Source organism: Trachypithecus francoisi, unplaced genomic scaffold (genome assembly GCF_009764315.1).
Source record: "Trachypithecus francoisi isolate TF-2019V2 unplaced genomic scaffold, Tfra_2.0 Contig01585, whole genome shotgun sequence".
Taxonomy (NCBI): Eukaryota; Metazoa; Chordata; class Mammalia; order Primates; family Cercopithecidae; genus Trachypithecus; species Trachypithecus francoisi.
This window is the reverse complement of record NW_022681444.1, coordinates 575,725-588,359: the sequence shown is the minus strand read 5'-3', so window position 1 is coordinate 588,359 and position 12,635 is coordinate 575,725. Positions and strand designations below refer to the sequence as shown.

Sequence of the window (12,635 nt, the reverse complement as noted above, 5' to 3'; positions counted from 1 at the left end):
ACGGCTCCTGGTATCTAGGGGTTAGACAAGAAACACACCCCAAGGACCTGGTGAGAGCTAGTGTGGTGGCGTTGCTGTAGATCCAAGCTTAAGGAAATTGCTCATGCCTCTGTTACAGTAAATTACCAGCCAGTCTGCTGCCAAGGGTTTGTAAATGCTTGTTTTTTTTTGAGGGGGGGGGGTTGGTATTTAAGGGTGCTTAGAACTTCATAAGGGCTGATCTTAGAATATCTACCTGCTGAGTCCAAGTGTCCAACCAGTGCATTAATAATTTTTAAAAAACGTATTTGGTTATAGCTGCCTCCAGAATCTAACCTTCGGGGCTTACCTGTGTTTAGTAGGTAGAAAGCAAGTTCCTTTACGGCACAGAAAGGAAAGGAGGAAACTGGTGTGCTTAAAAGGCTGTCGACTAGGATGCTTCCCTGAAAAGCACTCCTATGGTTTGTCTCTTCTATTTTGCTTTGATATTTCTGGGGGAAAAAATCTGCACTCATCACCATATGAGGCCTCCCTTCTGCCTATTAGTCTTAGAGAAAACCTATCTGCCTATCTATTCATCTTTCCTTTTGTCTATCCATTTACTTATCCATCTATCTAGACACAGTTGGGAAATTTCTTTTCGATAAAAGGAAAATGGGTACATGATGAAATTGGTGCTTTTGGATTAAACAGAGGGTGCACACCATCTTATCTTCCATTCCTTTGTGTGTCTACAAAGATTTCGGGGGCCTCTGCAGAAAGGTGGTCAGATGCATCCTTGGCTGTTGGTAAGAGGTGAGCTAAGTGGGAAACATAGACTGGAGCCCTCAGATGCTCCAAGTTTATAAAAACTGTGTATAGACAAGGACTGTTACCTTTAAGGAGGCAAATAAGATTTACCTCGTAGTCAAGAGGTTTTTCTTAAATCTAAGAAATACTTGTTTAGCTAATGTCTTGGCAAAAGTTAGTGCATTCCCCCCAGGGGAGGCTGTTTGGTGGAGTCTTTGCCTTGGTCAGCCAGCATTGAGGGAGGACGACTTTTTTTTGCCTTGACTGATCAGTTGTTAACATTCTAATTAATTACTCCTTCTGAGGAGGGTCTTGGTCTCTCTTGGTAGAACTTTGCCATTTCTGCAAATGAACTGTGCCATCCTGCTGGTGGGCAGGGTGAATATAGCCACCATTTGCCCAGGCAGTTTCACACTGGACTAAAGTTCTCTGCATTCAGGTGTCGGCTAAATGCCCCAAGTAATGAGGTGAACAGTAGCCCTCAGTGTAGGTCATTTGGGGCAGCAGTAGATTGAAGAAGTAGGAGGGGAAGGGGAAGGAGAGATGCCACCATTTGTATCTTGTGTGCCAGGCATTTGGACATTTTTCTGGATTCTCCAACTGCCTTCTTGGAAGTGGTAGTATCCCTAGTTTACAAAAGAAACTGATGCTCCGAGTTAAGTGCTAGAACCATTAATGGAACCTAGCTCTGTTCTAAAGCTTTTTCTGTTCCATCTGCTGTGGATTACAAGGCTGGGGTTGACAGGACGGGCTCTCCTGGAAGCTAGGCCCTCTGACTTGAGGTGCCTCCAGATCAGATAAACTGGCCTAAAATAGGGCTCTTTTCATTTAAATTGGTTGTGAAGAACGATCTAACATACTGGAAGGACAGACTGAACGGCTGCATTGCATCTGTATCAACAGAGGAAGCATTTTTATCTCAAGCTTGTTTTTCTCTGAATTTCAGTGAAATCTGAGGTATGTATTTTCACTTAGCTTATATTTTCTGAGTGCATGTTCTCTGCCTGGCCTGAGATAGGTCATGAGGATGTCTTCAACAATTGAAGCCAGACTCTGAAGGCAGGCTGGTGAGGCTTTGACTCATTGGGTACAAGGAAGAGGAGCACAGAGGGGCAGCAGCCCAGGTCTGGGGTATAAGTGCAAGGGGGGTGTCCCTGGACAAGTACTCAGCAGAGATGGGTGGTGACAGACTGCAGAGGTCAGTGGTCATTGCCAGGAGTTTTCCTTGAGTAGGCCTCAGGGCAGACTGCCAGCCTGGAGTTTGCTGTCTTTCCTCTAAGTTGGACCCGTGTATGGTAAGCCCTGCTTGGGATGGCTTTGGGGTCTCTAAATTGCTGCCTGTGAACCACCCTGTTGAACGTGTCGGATTCTTCTGCTGCTATAAACCACTTTACCAGCTCCTTGGCTAATGAATGACAGCTGGGTCTCTGCTTAGGCATGGGTGGGTGCAGGGATGGCTGTGGGATCCTTTTCAGGGAAAGGTATTCCTCATCCACCCCCCAGTCATCATCTTTCTTGGCACTTGGCAATGTTTCTGTGCACCCTGCTGTAATCCTGGAGGGGAACAGGAAAAAGGAACCTTTGAAACCCAGGTTGTCGTGTTCTAGATCATGACTGTGTCAGGGAGAATGAGCGCCTGGCATTCGTAGAACACAGTCCTCTCTGAAGCCCTTTCCCACTTGTCATCTCATGGCTTGCTGCACTGGTAGCCCTTGGAGAAGCGTAGTGCATAGATTGTCGTTCCCACTCTGTAGTCAGGGAGAGCGGAGCCCAGAGATCTCTCCAAACCACCCTGCTGTCTGTGGGAAAACATTGTGGCTCCTAACTAGTTTTTAACCACCAGAAGAATAACATTTCTTAGACTGTTTTTAGAGTTAACAGCAGCCCTTTCTGAGGAATTAGTTTTGAATTTCACCACAACTGGAATTAGGAATTTTCTCCTTTTACAGATGAGGAAACGGATGCTTAGATAAGGTGACCTGCCCCAAATTATAGTGCGGTGACTGGCAGCGCTCACCCAGTCTGAGGCTATGCTCTGAGCAGGTGGTTTGCGTTGCTAGTGCGGGCCAACGTCTGTTCTGTCTCCCAAGCCCACTTGGCAGCAGTGGCTTCTCTGTGATGTGTTCTGCTCACCTTTCCTCTAGGCTTCTGGGCTATCCCCTGTGCGCCTTGAAACCAAGCAAAAACCAACCCACGTCTCCCTGATCCTTCCTCAGGCTCCTAAAATCCAGACTTCCTGGCTCATTATGTTTCTGGTTCCTTTGTTAGTATGCTACTGGACAAGGTGACCAAATGGTCAGCTCTGGGCCCGGCAGCCTGGGTTTTTTTTTTTTCTTTTTTTTTTTGCCAGCTACACAGTTGGGGTCAGTTTCTACAGATCACCATTTCATGCTGTAACTGAACCCTATAATAAAGTGCAAATTCATTAATGGCCACTTGGAGAGCTCCTCAGGGGTGGGAAGGAGGACAGGGGATGTACTGTTGGAAGTATGTTATGTTCAGCCTCATCTACATTTTGGTTTTTGGCCACATCCTCCGTTCCTGGCTCGGCCTTCAAACATGTACTCTAACCCATGGGATCACGGTCACAGTAACACATTTTCCAGAGCAATCTGGTGTTGGGATCCCCTTGGATTCTTCTGTCATGAGACTTCTCGGAAGTCTCAGCTTTCTAAAATCCCTTGTTCCTGCAGAGGCTATGTTAAACGAATATGGTAGGTATCATCTGGGAGGTAAAAGACCTATGGAAATTGGCACCTGGGGAACTCAGGAAAGCTGAAAGCACCTTGAAATGAGATGGAAGGACCAGGTTAAGGCTGGCGAAGAGGAGACTGGAGAGAACGTGGGCACTCCCGCCAGGTATTTTTAAGGGATTATATTTATTTATTGTATGTAGTTCCAAAGCGTAAAAGACAATTATGGGAAGCCAGTGGGGCAATTTGAGCTAAAATACACCTGCCGCGATGACAGACGTGGCCTTGAGAGAACAGCTGAGGTGCGACATGAGCTCCCTGTAATCGGCATGTTCCAGCAAGAAGCCGGTTGTGTGGATGGCAAAGAGGAAATTCTGTGGAATGTCAGTTTGGACGAACTCTGATGTGATTGGTGATGCTGCCAAGACTGTGTCTCCCTTCTTGGGCACGTAGATTTATTGAGATAAAACATTCACTGTCACCTACTGCTTCTTACCAGGCTTTGTGTTGGGGCAGAAGGAGCAGTTGGAGAAAATGTCAGAATTTGCAGCTTAGACAACTGAGTAGAAGGTGAAATCATTGACCCAGATGGAGAGTACAGGGAGGGGAAGAAAGAGGCTCAGGGGATTTGAACAGAATGAGAGTCATCCTCTTCTGTGCAGGCAGAAAGGCTACAGCGGGTCTCCCTCTCCCGGCTAGGGCGCCTCCTTGTTGGCCCTGGGCTGATGGCTGGCAGTCCCCTTCCCAGGTCTCCCGCCGAGGGCAGCAGAGGAGCCAGGCCTCAGGAGAGAAGTGCTTACTGAGTAATTTACCAATATCTATAGGCTTCCCACTGAGACAGACAGGGGATCCCCAGGAGGGGAGTCAGAGGCAGGCCTGGCATGCACAGAGAGAGTGTGCCCACTTGGAGAGCGTGAACGGCCTTGCTGTCGGACCTGAGATGGTTAAGAGTGAAGTGGCAGGTGGGACACACAGTTTGCAGTCACTTCTTGAACGGCCCTGGGTGGTGTGTCCTTCATTGATGACCGTCGTCCATGATGGTAAGTTCCAGAGGGTCGATTGGGACAGTTGGATAGCCAAGGACCAGAGTCAGGAGGGAGGACTGATGAGCAAGAGGCTGTTGCCATCGGCCAGGTGAGGCATGAGGGAGGCTGATGGAGTGCAGCAGCAGAGGGATGGAGAAGCAGGAATGACATCTCACAGGCCAGGCTCCTCTGCCGGACTGGGTAGGGATGGGAAGATGACGGCCCCCAGCCCTGGGCCAAGGAACAACAGCACCCATCCAGGGGAGGGGTACCTGCTGGAGTACTTCTGGACCACTGCTCAGTGGGCAATAGAGAGAACAATGGTGTCTCTGACCAGGATGGGGGAAGGCAGGGGAGTGGAGGAAGATACTGACAGGGTACAGAGGAGGTCGAATGGAGCAAGGGCCATCTCCACTGGGCTAGGAAATGGGGCTTTGGTGGGCCACACTCCATTGTGCTGGAGCGCTCCAGCCTCTCCACTGGCAGTGGGTGGGTAGGGGTTTGTGATCTATCAGCATCTTCACCCTTTCCAAGTTTCTGCTGGGCTGGGCTTTCCAGCCAGGAGTCACAGGTACCGGGGTGGTTGTTCATACTGAGGCCTTTTGCTTGGCAAAAAGTTAATCCAGTTTTGTTCATTTTTAACCTAAGCAAGGGTTGGAGGTTGTTGGATTCAGCATCTGTGGAACACAGTCTGTAGCCCATGGGAAGGTGTGGATATTCTTTCCCAAGTTCTTGAAGGACGGAAAGGACTATGAACTTGTGACCAGAGGATTGGTTTTTGGTGTCAGATTTCTGTCTGTCCCAGTGCTGCCACTTGCTTCGAAATGGACAGGGAGAGCTGAAGGCCAGCGTGAGTTTCTGCACCTGTTTCCTACAGCTCTGCTGGGGACTGCAGCTCAGGTGGCAGCTGTGGACATGGATCCAGTCAGCCTTTGGGTGGCCAGAGCTCCAGGGCCAGGTGTCTCTTAGCTGCAAGCAGCCTTCACTGTTAATCAGCAGGCTACACAAATCTCACCTCTAAAGAGGTGAAATGTGAAAATACATGGGAAGCACCGCCTTAGACCTGTGTCCACAAATCTTTTCTGTAAAGGGCCAGATAGCATTTCAGGCTTTATGGACCATGTCGTGTCTGCTACAGCTGCTCAGCCCTGCCACTGTAGCACAAAAGCAGCCAGAGACAGTACGTAAATAGATAGCATGGCTGTGTTCTGATAAAGCTTCATTTACAAATACACAGGGCTGTAGTTTGCCAACCCCTGCAAAGTAGGGAGTATTTTGCCAAAGTTGGCTGTATTTTGCCAACCCCTTAGACTATAGAGATGACTTACCCTTTGGCTTAATCTTGACTGGAAACTTCCTTCCCATCTGCTGCCTGGACCCATCCACCTCTTCACAAAGGCTTCCTGAGCATCTCCTCTGTGTGAGCACTGGCTCAATGCATAGGACGGTGTAGTTCCTGCCCATATGGAACTTAGGTTTTGAGTGACATCATACAGAACAGGGCTTAGAGAAGTCCCGGGTGGTAGGGTCTCAAAGAGAAGGGCTGTGGGGGAATCAGGAAAGCTCTGAAGGCGGGCAGCTCTGGAGTCGGGCTCAGATGAGGAGGAGGCTGCAGTTCTCCAGGAAGGGAAACAGGACCGGATGACGGATGAGATTGTGTTGAATAATGAGGACTTCTGCATAGTCACACAGGCTCATGGGGTCCGCTCATAAAGGACCAGGAGGCCAGGCTCAGGAGCGTGGACTGGATTCTCTGGGCAGTAGGGAGCCATTGGACAGTTGTGCTCAGGAGGGTAATGTGATCACAAATGCTTATTAGAAATGTCACTGGCTATGGAGGACCATGTCTGTGGTTCTAAGTTACACCTTTCAGTTTAGTCTGGACTTTTTGGCCAAGGTACTTTTGGTGTTAGAGTGGGGAAGAGAGGCCCAGAGAGTTGGACAGATGTTCTGACCACTGGCTTGTAGTCAGTGAGCGCCCCACCTTTATTTTGACATGACAGAGCTCGACAGAATCTTCCTTCTTCAGGCTTTTTCTTTTCCTGCTATCCTAAAGATCATGTACAAGGGCAGGATAAATGAAACATTCTGTCTCCAACCTAAGGCTGGCTTGGGGCCTCAGAATATGAAGGTAAAGAGGCGGGGACGGGCTGCCCCTTGCTTCAGAATCCAGTCACATGGCGGCAGTGCTCTATGGAGCAGATTGCTTCCTTTGTACATGTCCTGGGCCTGTGGCCAGCAGGCCTCAGGGAAGAGGAGATGCTGACCTCTCGTCTCCAGAGGCTGCCAGCTACTAAGGGAGGTTAAACCGACTACCCTTGGGGGTGGACTGCTCTGGGCAAGGCGTGATGCCAGGCGTAGGGGACTGAGGTGAATCAGACATGGTGGTCGCATTGAGGAATGCCCAGTGTAGTTGGGGTGAGGAACAAACCCACGGGTGTTTGTGACGCTTTCTGCTGAGCATGGTCTTTCCTCGCAGAGGGGTTTCTAGGCATGTTGAAGGGAGCTCCCATTCAGCGCATCGGAGAGGTGCCAGGGACGTGAGCTGCTGCCAGTTTGACATGAACAGAAGCTGGGAGTAGCTACTGCTGCTGTGCATTGACAGGAGCACAGTGTCCACTGTGAAGGGGAGGGTAAGGCTGGAGAAGGATGGCCTAAGACAAGTGCCTCCACAGATGCTGAGTCAGTGAAGCCCCGTCAGCCCTGTGGGGGAGATGAGGATCACATGCAGCTCGGAGAAGGCAAGGCACTTGCCCCCCTGCCTGAGCTGGGAGGTGGTGGCCACTTCCACACAGCCCTGTCCCGTGATAGTGGCGAGGCGGGACCAGCTATGGGCTAGCAGCGCTGCACCGTGACCCCCCTTCCACAGGGCCCAGCCTTGTTTCTGGCCCTCCAGGACTGAGTCAGGAGGTGAAGCCTGTGGTGCTGTCCCAGCGCAGTCAGGCCAGGCATGGGGAAAGGCAGGAGGGAGATGTGTTGTGCTCTGAGCAGCCTGGCAGGCCCTGGAGAGGCAGGAAGCCACTGTATACTTCAGGAACTGGGTGCTGCTTACTCTCAGTGAAGTTGTGTTTTGCTCATCTCTGAGAATCAGGTGAGGGATACAGAAGAGTTGCACCTGGGTGGCTGCTGTCTTTAGACTTGTCGGGCTCCCTCTGGTACAGAAGTGCCTCTAGGATTTTGCTGCCTGGTCTCCTCTCTTATGGACATGGAGTGGCTCTCAGGTTCTTATGGTAGGTGTGGAACGTCTCAGCTCTAAGGAGGAGCACTTGCTGCATTTTCTAGAGAAGTTTCTGGGTTCATGGAAGGGAAACTGACAAACTGGAGCCTGGCACAGATGGACATTGGGTAAAGAGAATGCAGCCCATCCCTGGCTGCAGTGCCAGGCGTGGCCTTTCATGTGGCAGCAAGTCACTTGCTGTGTCTCCAGCTTCATAGGAAGGCTCTTGTCTGTCAGGCAGTGGAGTTCCAGACAAGAGCCTTGCTCAGGCCAGCCCTGCCCCTGCCTCTGCCTGCAGGCACAGGCGCTTTGCCATCTGCCCTGTTTTCCTGCTTAGGGAAACATGATGGTCAGAACATTTCTTGACTCTAACCAAAATATTTCTGCTGCTTTTGCAAGTCAGATTCTTTTTCTTTTCATTGTTCACGGAAATGGATCAAGAACAGGAGTTTTAGCGAGAGAGGTGGTGAGAAGTTCCTTCTCCACCTGTAATTTGCAAATTGTGTTTTAGGTTTCCAGCCTCCTTCCTCTGTTCTGGGTATCTTGTGCTCTCCACCCTTGAGGGATTTTGGTGTGGTGGGTCAGTGGCAAGACACTCGATCCAGACACACACATTTCCAAGGCACTTTCATGTCACTTACCAAGCCTCCTTGTGTGCAGGTCAATTCACTGGCTCCCTTAGGCTGCAGCCCTGACCCCCAAGGTAGTGATGGCAGCCGGTGCACGAGGTATGATTTGGAAGTAACCAGGCAAGCCCTGGTTGCCAAAAATACCTCTTCTGTCCCAACAGTAGGCCAGAGGTGCTGCCATTAGACGCATCCCTCTACCTACCCCCGATCACTTTTCATGCTCAGGCCAGCCTTGCACAATCAGGTTCCGTTCACTCTGCACCCCCATTTCTTAGATGGGGTACTGAGCACTGCTTTTCCTTTAGCTCAATTAATATGGCAGCTTCTCAGGGATGGAACCTACCATGGCTGTAGGAGATGCTTCGCTACTACTTACTACCTTTCCTAGGGAGGGCAGCTCATTTTTAGAAATGCTGCTGGGGAGCCAAATTGTAGGCATCCAACCAGAGGGCCTCACTCTCTTTGTCTCCCAGGAATCAAGGGTAGCTCTGGCTCTCTGAGGAGCTGTCTCCAGCCTCCAGGTGGACGTCCTTTCCAGCATACCAGGGCTTATGGAGGCAAAATGAAAGCTGGTCCACGTGGGAACTCCCTACTGTTGTCCTTTCCTTGGGCAGACATCATATACTTTTTAGCCCCTAGCAGTGTTCATCCTGTTTTCCCCAAAGCATCCTTGGACTCAGGCCTTTCATCCTGGACCCATCTGTCTGGCCTGTTGTGCTGAACCTTTGGTCTAAGTGGTTGGTTGGTCCCAGCCACTTCTTCAAAAGAAGGTTTCCTAAGGTAATCATCAGTTAGGGCAATTGTACTTCCAGGAACAGTGAGGCTGATGGGCCTGTTCCCAAGGGTGCCTTGGCAGGGGGTGCCAGGGAAGGGGCTGGCCTAGGGCCAGGTTCATCATACCGTTAGCCCTACAGCCCCATGCCTTTGTGTCCTGGTTTACCCGCCGTGTAGTGGTCCTGCAGGAGTGGAGCCTGTAGGACTTGCTTCTCACCCACTCCAAGCAGAACTGTCGGGGAAGGAGGTGGGAGGTGCAGCCAGTCTAGACCTGAAGCTCTCACACTAAGGAGTAAGGTAGGCCTGCTCAGCCTTAGCCCTTCGTCAGCTCCAAGGGTGGGGTACGCAGGAGGAGGCTGAGCGTAGTCGTGGATAGAAACCTTTCCCTACTGCACGGTCACACACATGGCATTGGACTCCTGGCTGTAGCTCACTCGGGTCTACTGAAGACCAAGTTAGTTTTTAGAAATCTATTTAAAGTATCTATCATATATCTATTTACTGTGTTTTTCTGAATACGCAAGTGTAAATAGTATAATTTGCAGTGCAAAGTCCTTGGCAATAAATTTGTGTATTATGTTTAAAAACACTGGAAACCACGACCACCATGGACTGCCCTTCCCCTCTGAGGCAATTATTACATGTAGGACTCTGAACTTTAAACCTTCAGCGTGACTGAAGCAGCAGCCTGCACATGTGGACGGTCATCAGTGCCTCGCCCAGAGATGCCTGGCCTTCATCCAAAGGGACCCTGCTGCCACAAGTCCTCCAGGCAGCACCCACACTGTGGCTCCTTCGCGCTGAGTATGTTGGACTCTGCCATAGACTGACCCTCTGTCTGGCTGCTGCAGTTTGTCTGTAATGCCCTGACATATTGCATTTTCCCCATTTGGATAAATAAAAACAAATGCTTCTGTCACACACAGTAATGGACTGTTCTGTGCAGGACCTACTCTGGTAAAATGAAGGATACAGCTTTGGTGAAAGGGTCAAGTGCAGGCTCCCTTTTCCTGGCCTTTAAGGCTCTAGTTCAGTACATGTTACAGGTTCTCCCATTCATGCAAAGGGATGGAGGGGCCTGAAGGGGGTGGATGGCTCCTGATAATGGACAGTGATTTGGGTAAGGCCAGGGCCTAATCCGTGCTCCTATTAATGATCCTTAAAACCCTGCCTCTCTGTGGTGTGAAATTTCCTCAGCATGAACCTGGCAGCCTGGCACAATGAGTGGTAAGTGATGTCATGTTGAGTGAGTGCTGACCTCTTAAATCGTCACACCTGTTCCCGGGGTCAGTAATACCCAGACAGACAATACAGATCGGGAACGGAGGCTCAGGGTTAAGGGACCCTGCCCAATGGTGTTGAGCTTCTAGAGGGCGGCAGCAATTGGAACCCAAAGCTGAGGCTCTTCCTCCTGCTGCCTGGTCCCCTGCAGGGCTTCTGCAGTTGAGCTGCCCTAGTAACTGAGAGCTCAAGACCACAATGTAGTCCCAGCCCACTTGGAGGGATGAGGACGAAGAAGATCCGGCAGCCCAGGGAAGTGGCCTGGTGGGGAATCGGGCCAGGGGCTGCTGCTGCTGCCTCCAGGTAAGTGGAGAGTTGTGTGGGCAATGGCGCTGCCTGTTTTTGCCTCACTGTAACTCAGGGCCCCGCCTTCTCCCTATACATCATCAGGCTGGATCTACAGTGAAGCAAGAATTGACTGAAAGAAGAGCTGGCCGGGCCAGCCCTCTGCTATTACCATCCTCATTCTCAGGTTTGCCTTTCTGAGATTGAGGGACAGCCAGGCTTTCTTGTTCACAATTGCCACAGGGCTCAGCAGCACAGGAGACAGGTTGTTGAGGTGGAACTGGGAGAGAGGAAGGGAGGGAGCATTGTCTTTCTTGCTCTTGGGCCCTGAAAGAGAAGGTGAAGGTGATGGTGTGTGGTAGGAAAGAAAGACTCAACTTCCCGATGGTGTGGTCACAGGCAGACCTTTCACTTTCAAATTTGGGAATAACATCACTGAACTCGGGGGTGTTCTGACTACTGGAGGGAGAAGAATACAGGAAAAGAGCCAAGGGCGTCACAGGAGAGCCCAGTAGCCCTGATGAGCCAGGTACCGGACTCACTGCACAGATCAGAACTTGGGAAGGTTAAGTGAAATGTGCGTTCAAGGGTATGGCCTGGCCTTGAACCCTTTTGAGTTTGTGTGTGTGTGGCTTGCAGTATAGTACTGACAGTTTATACCTACCTGCAGCCCACAGGGTCATCTTTAAGCAGCCACCCTGTGGTTACTGACAGAAGTACGAGTCAGCATCCCAGCCGTCTCTCTGAGCCCCTCTCTCTTCACCTATCAAATGGGGAGGGCAGAGAACTCAGCACTCACGTCTGTTGTTCTGGGAGTGCATCAGTGCCCATTTTGGGTGGCTCCAGTCCTCATGTCTGCCTGCTATAGCTCTCCTGTTCTTTCATCACCTCCTAAATGAATCTTAGAAGAGGATTTAAATCCCAATGTCAGAATCAGGCACGTCTCTAAGCAGTGAAGTGAGTCTCCAAGTCCACAAGGGGCCCATGCCCCCGCTGCGCCCCCTCCGCACAGGCTCTGCTCGTCACAACTGTTGGGTCAGCTCAGACATGGGAGCTGCGTTCTGGGCTTATTCCGGTAGCCCGTGGCTCTTTTCTTCACCCTTTCACTACTCAACCCCTGCCCCTGGGACTTGGAATTCAGAAGAGGTGCAGACACTTTGGGGCTGATAGCTCTTGGCATTCGGTCTGAGCCACTGCCTCCCCACTGAGAATTATCAAGGCCCTGGAAATCAGCTTGGTTTGCAGCAGGGCCTGCCAAAGAAGGTCCACTCAGCCTGCAGTGCATGCTTGCTGACCTCGTGAGCAGGAGACGACAGGTGCCCAAGGTTGGAACTACAGTCTGAGTGGCCCAGCACAACTGCGCTTCCTGCCAGTCCCCTCTGACCATTGGCCTTGCTTGCCCACTTCCCTCATAGCCAGGTTTCTTAAAATCTATACTTGCTTGTCTCTGCCTCCTGCCCTCCCACCTCAACTGTAGTGGCCACTGCTCTAACAACCTTCCAGCTCCCAAATCTAATGAAGCTTTTCCAGTCCTGCCCTCATCCCCACCCCAAGGTACTCCTGCTCTTCTCTGGCTGTCTGTGCTCCATTCTCCATGTCTTCCCTCCTGCTCCTTGGATGGCAGCTCCTAGCCCTTGCTTAAGCTGTACATTACCTAGGCAGTCTCTCCAGGCTCCTAGCTTCAGCTTGCTCAAGCAATGGTTCTCAATCATTTGGCCCCCTCAGGGAATATTCGGCAATACCTGAAGACATTTTTGGTTGTGCCAGTTGCAGTGGGGTATATGCACTAGCATCCAGTGGACAGAGGCCAGGGATGCTGCTAGGATTACACAGGACAGACCCCCTACAGCACAAAAGTATCAATCAACCAAACCATCAACCATGAGTTCTAGAAACCCTGCGCTAGAGATGCCTAACCAACAACTGAGCAGCTGCAGACTGCCAGTATCTCCAACTTGCAAGT

At 50.8% G+C, this 12,635-nt stretch overlaps 1 protein-coding gene and 1 pseudogene across 2 annotated transcripts in view; both read left to right on the top strand.

The window, feature by feature from the left end:
- The window catches only part of STRBP (spermatid perinuclear RNA binding protein), a 165,512-nt gene extending 155,481 nt beyond the window's left edge, over positions 1 to 10,031 (top strand). The window contains exon 17 of the mRNA XM_033190522.1: positions 9,777 to 10,031. Coding sequence (XP_033046413.1) covers positions 9,777 to 9,781 — 5 coding nt within the window. The 3' untranslated portion in view covers positions 9,782 to 10,031. The remainder of the gene's footprint in view (positions 1 to 9,776) is intronic.
- Positions 205 to 10,029, top strand: LOC117070854 (annotated as a pseudogene). Its single transcript, XR_004432073.1, has one exon. The product of XR_004432073.1 is annotated as an uncharacterized LOC117070854 (transcript).
- Positions 10,032 to 12,635: the final 2,604 nt, after the last annotated feature.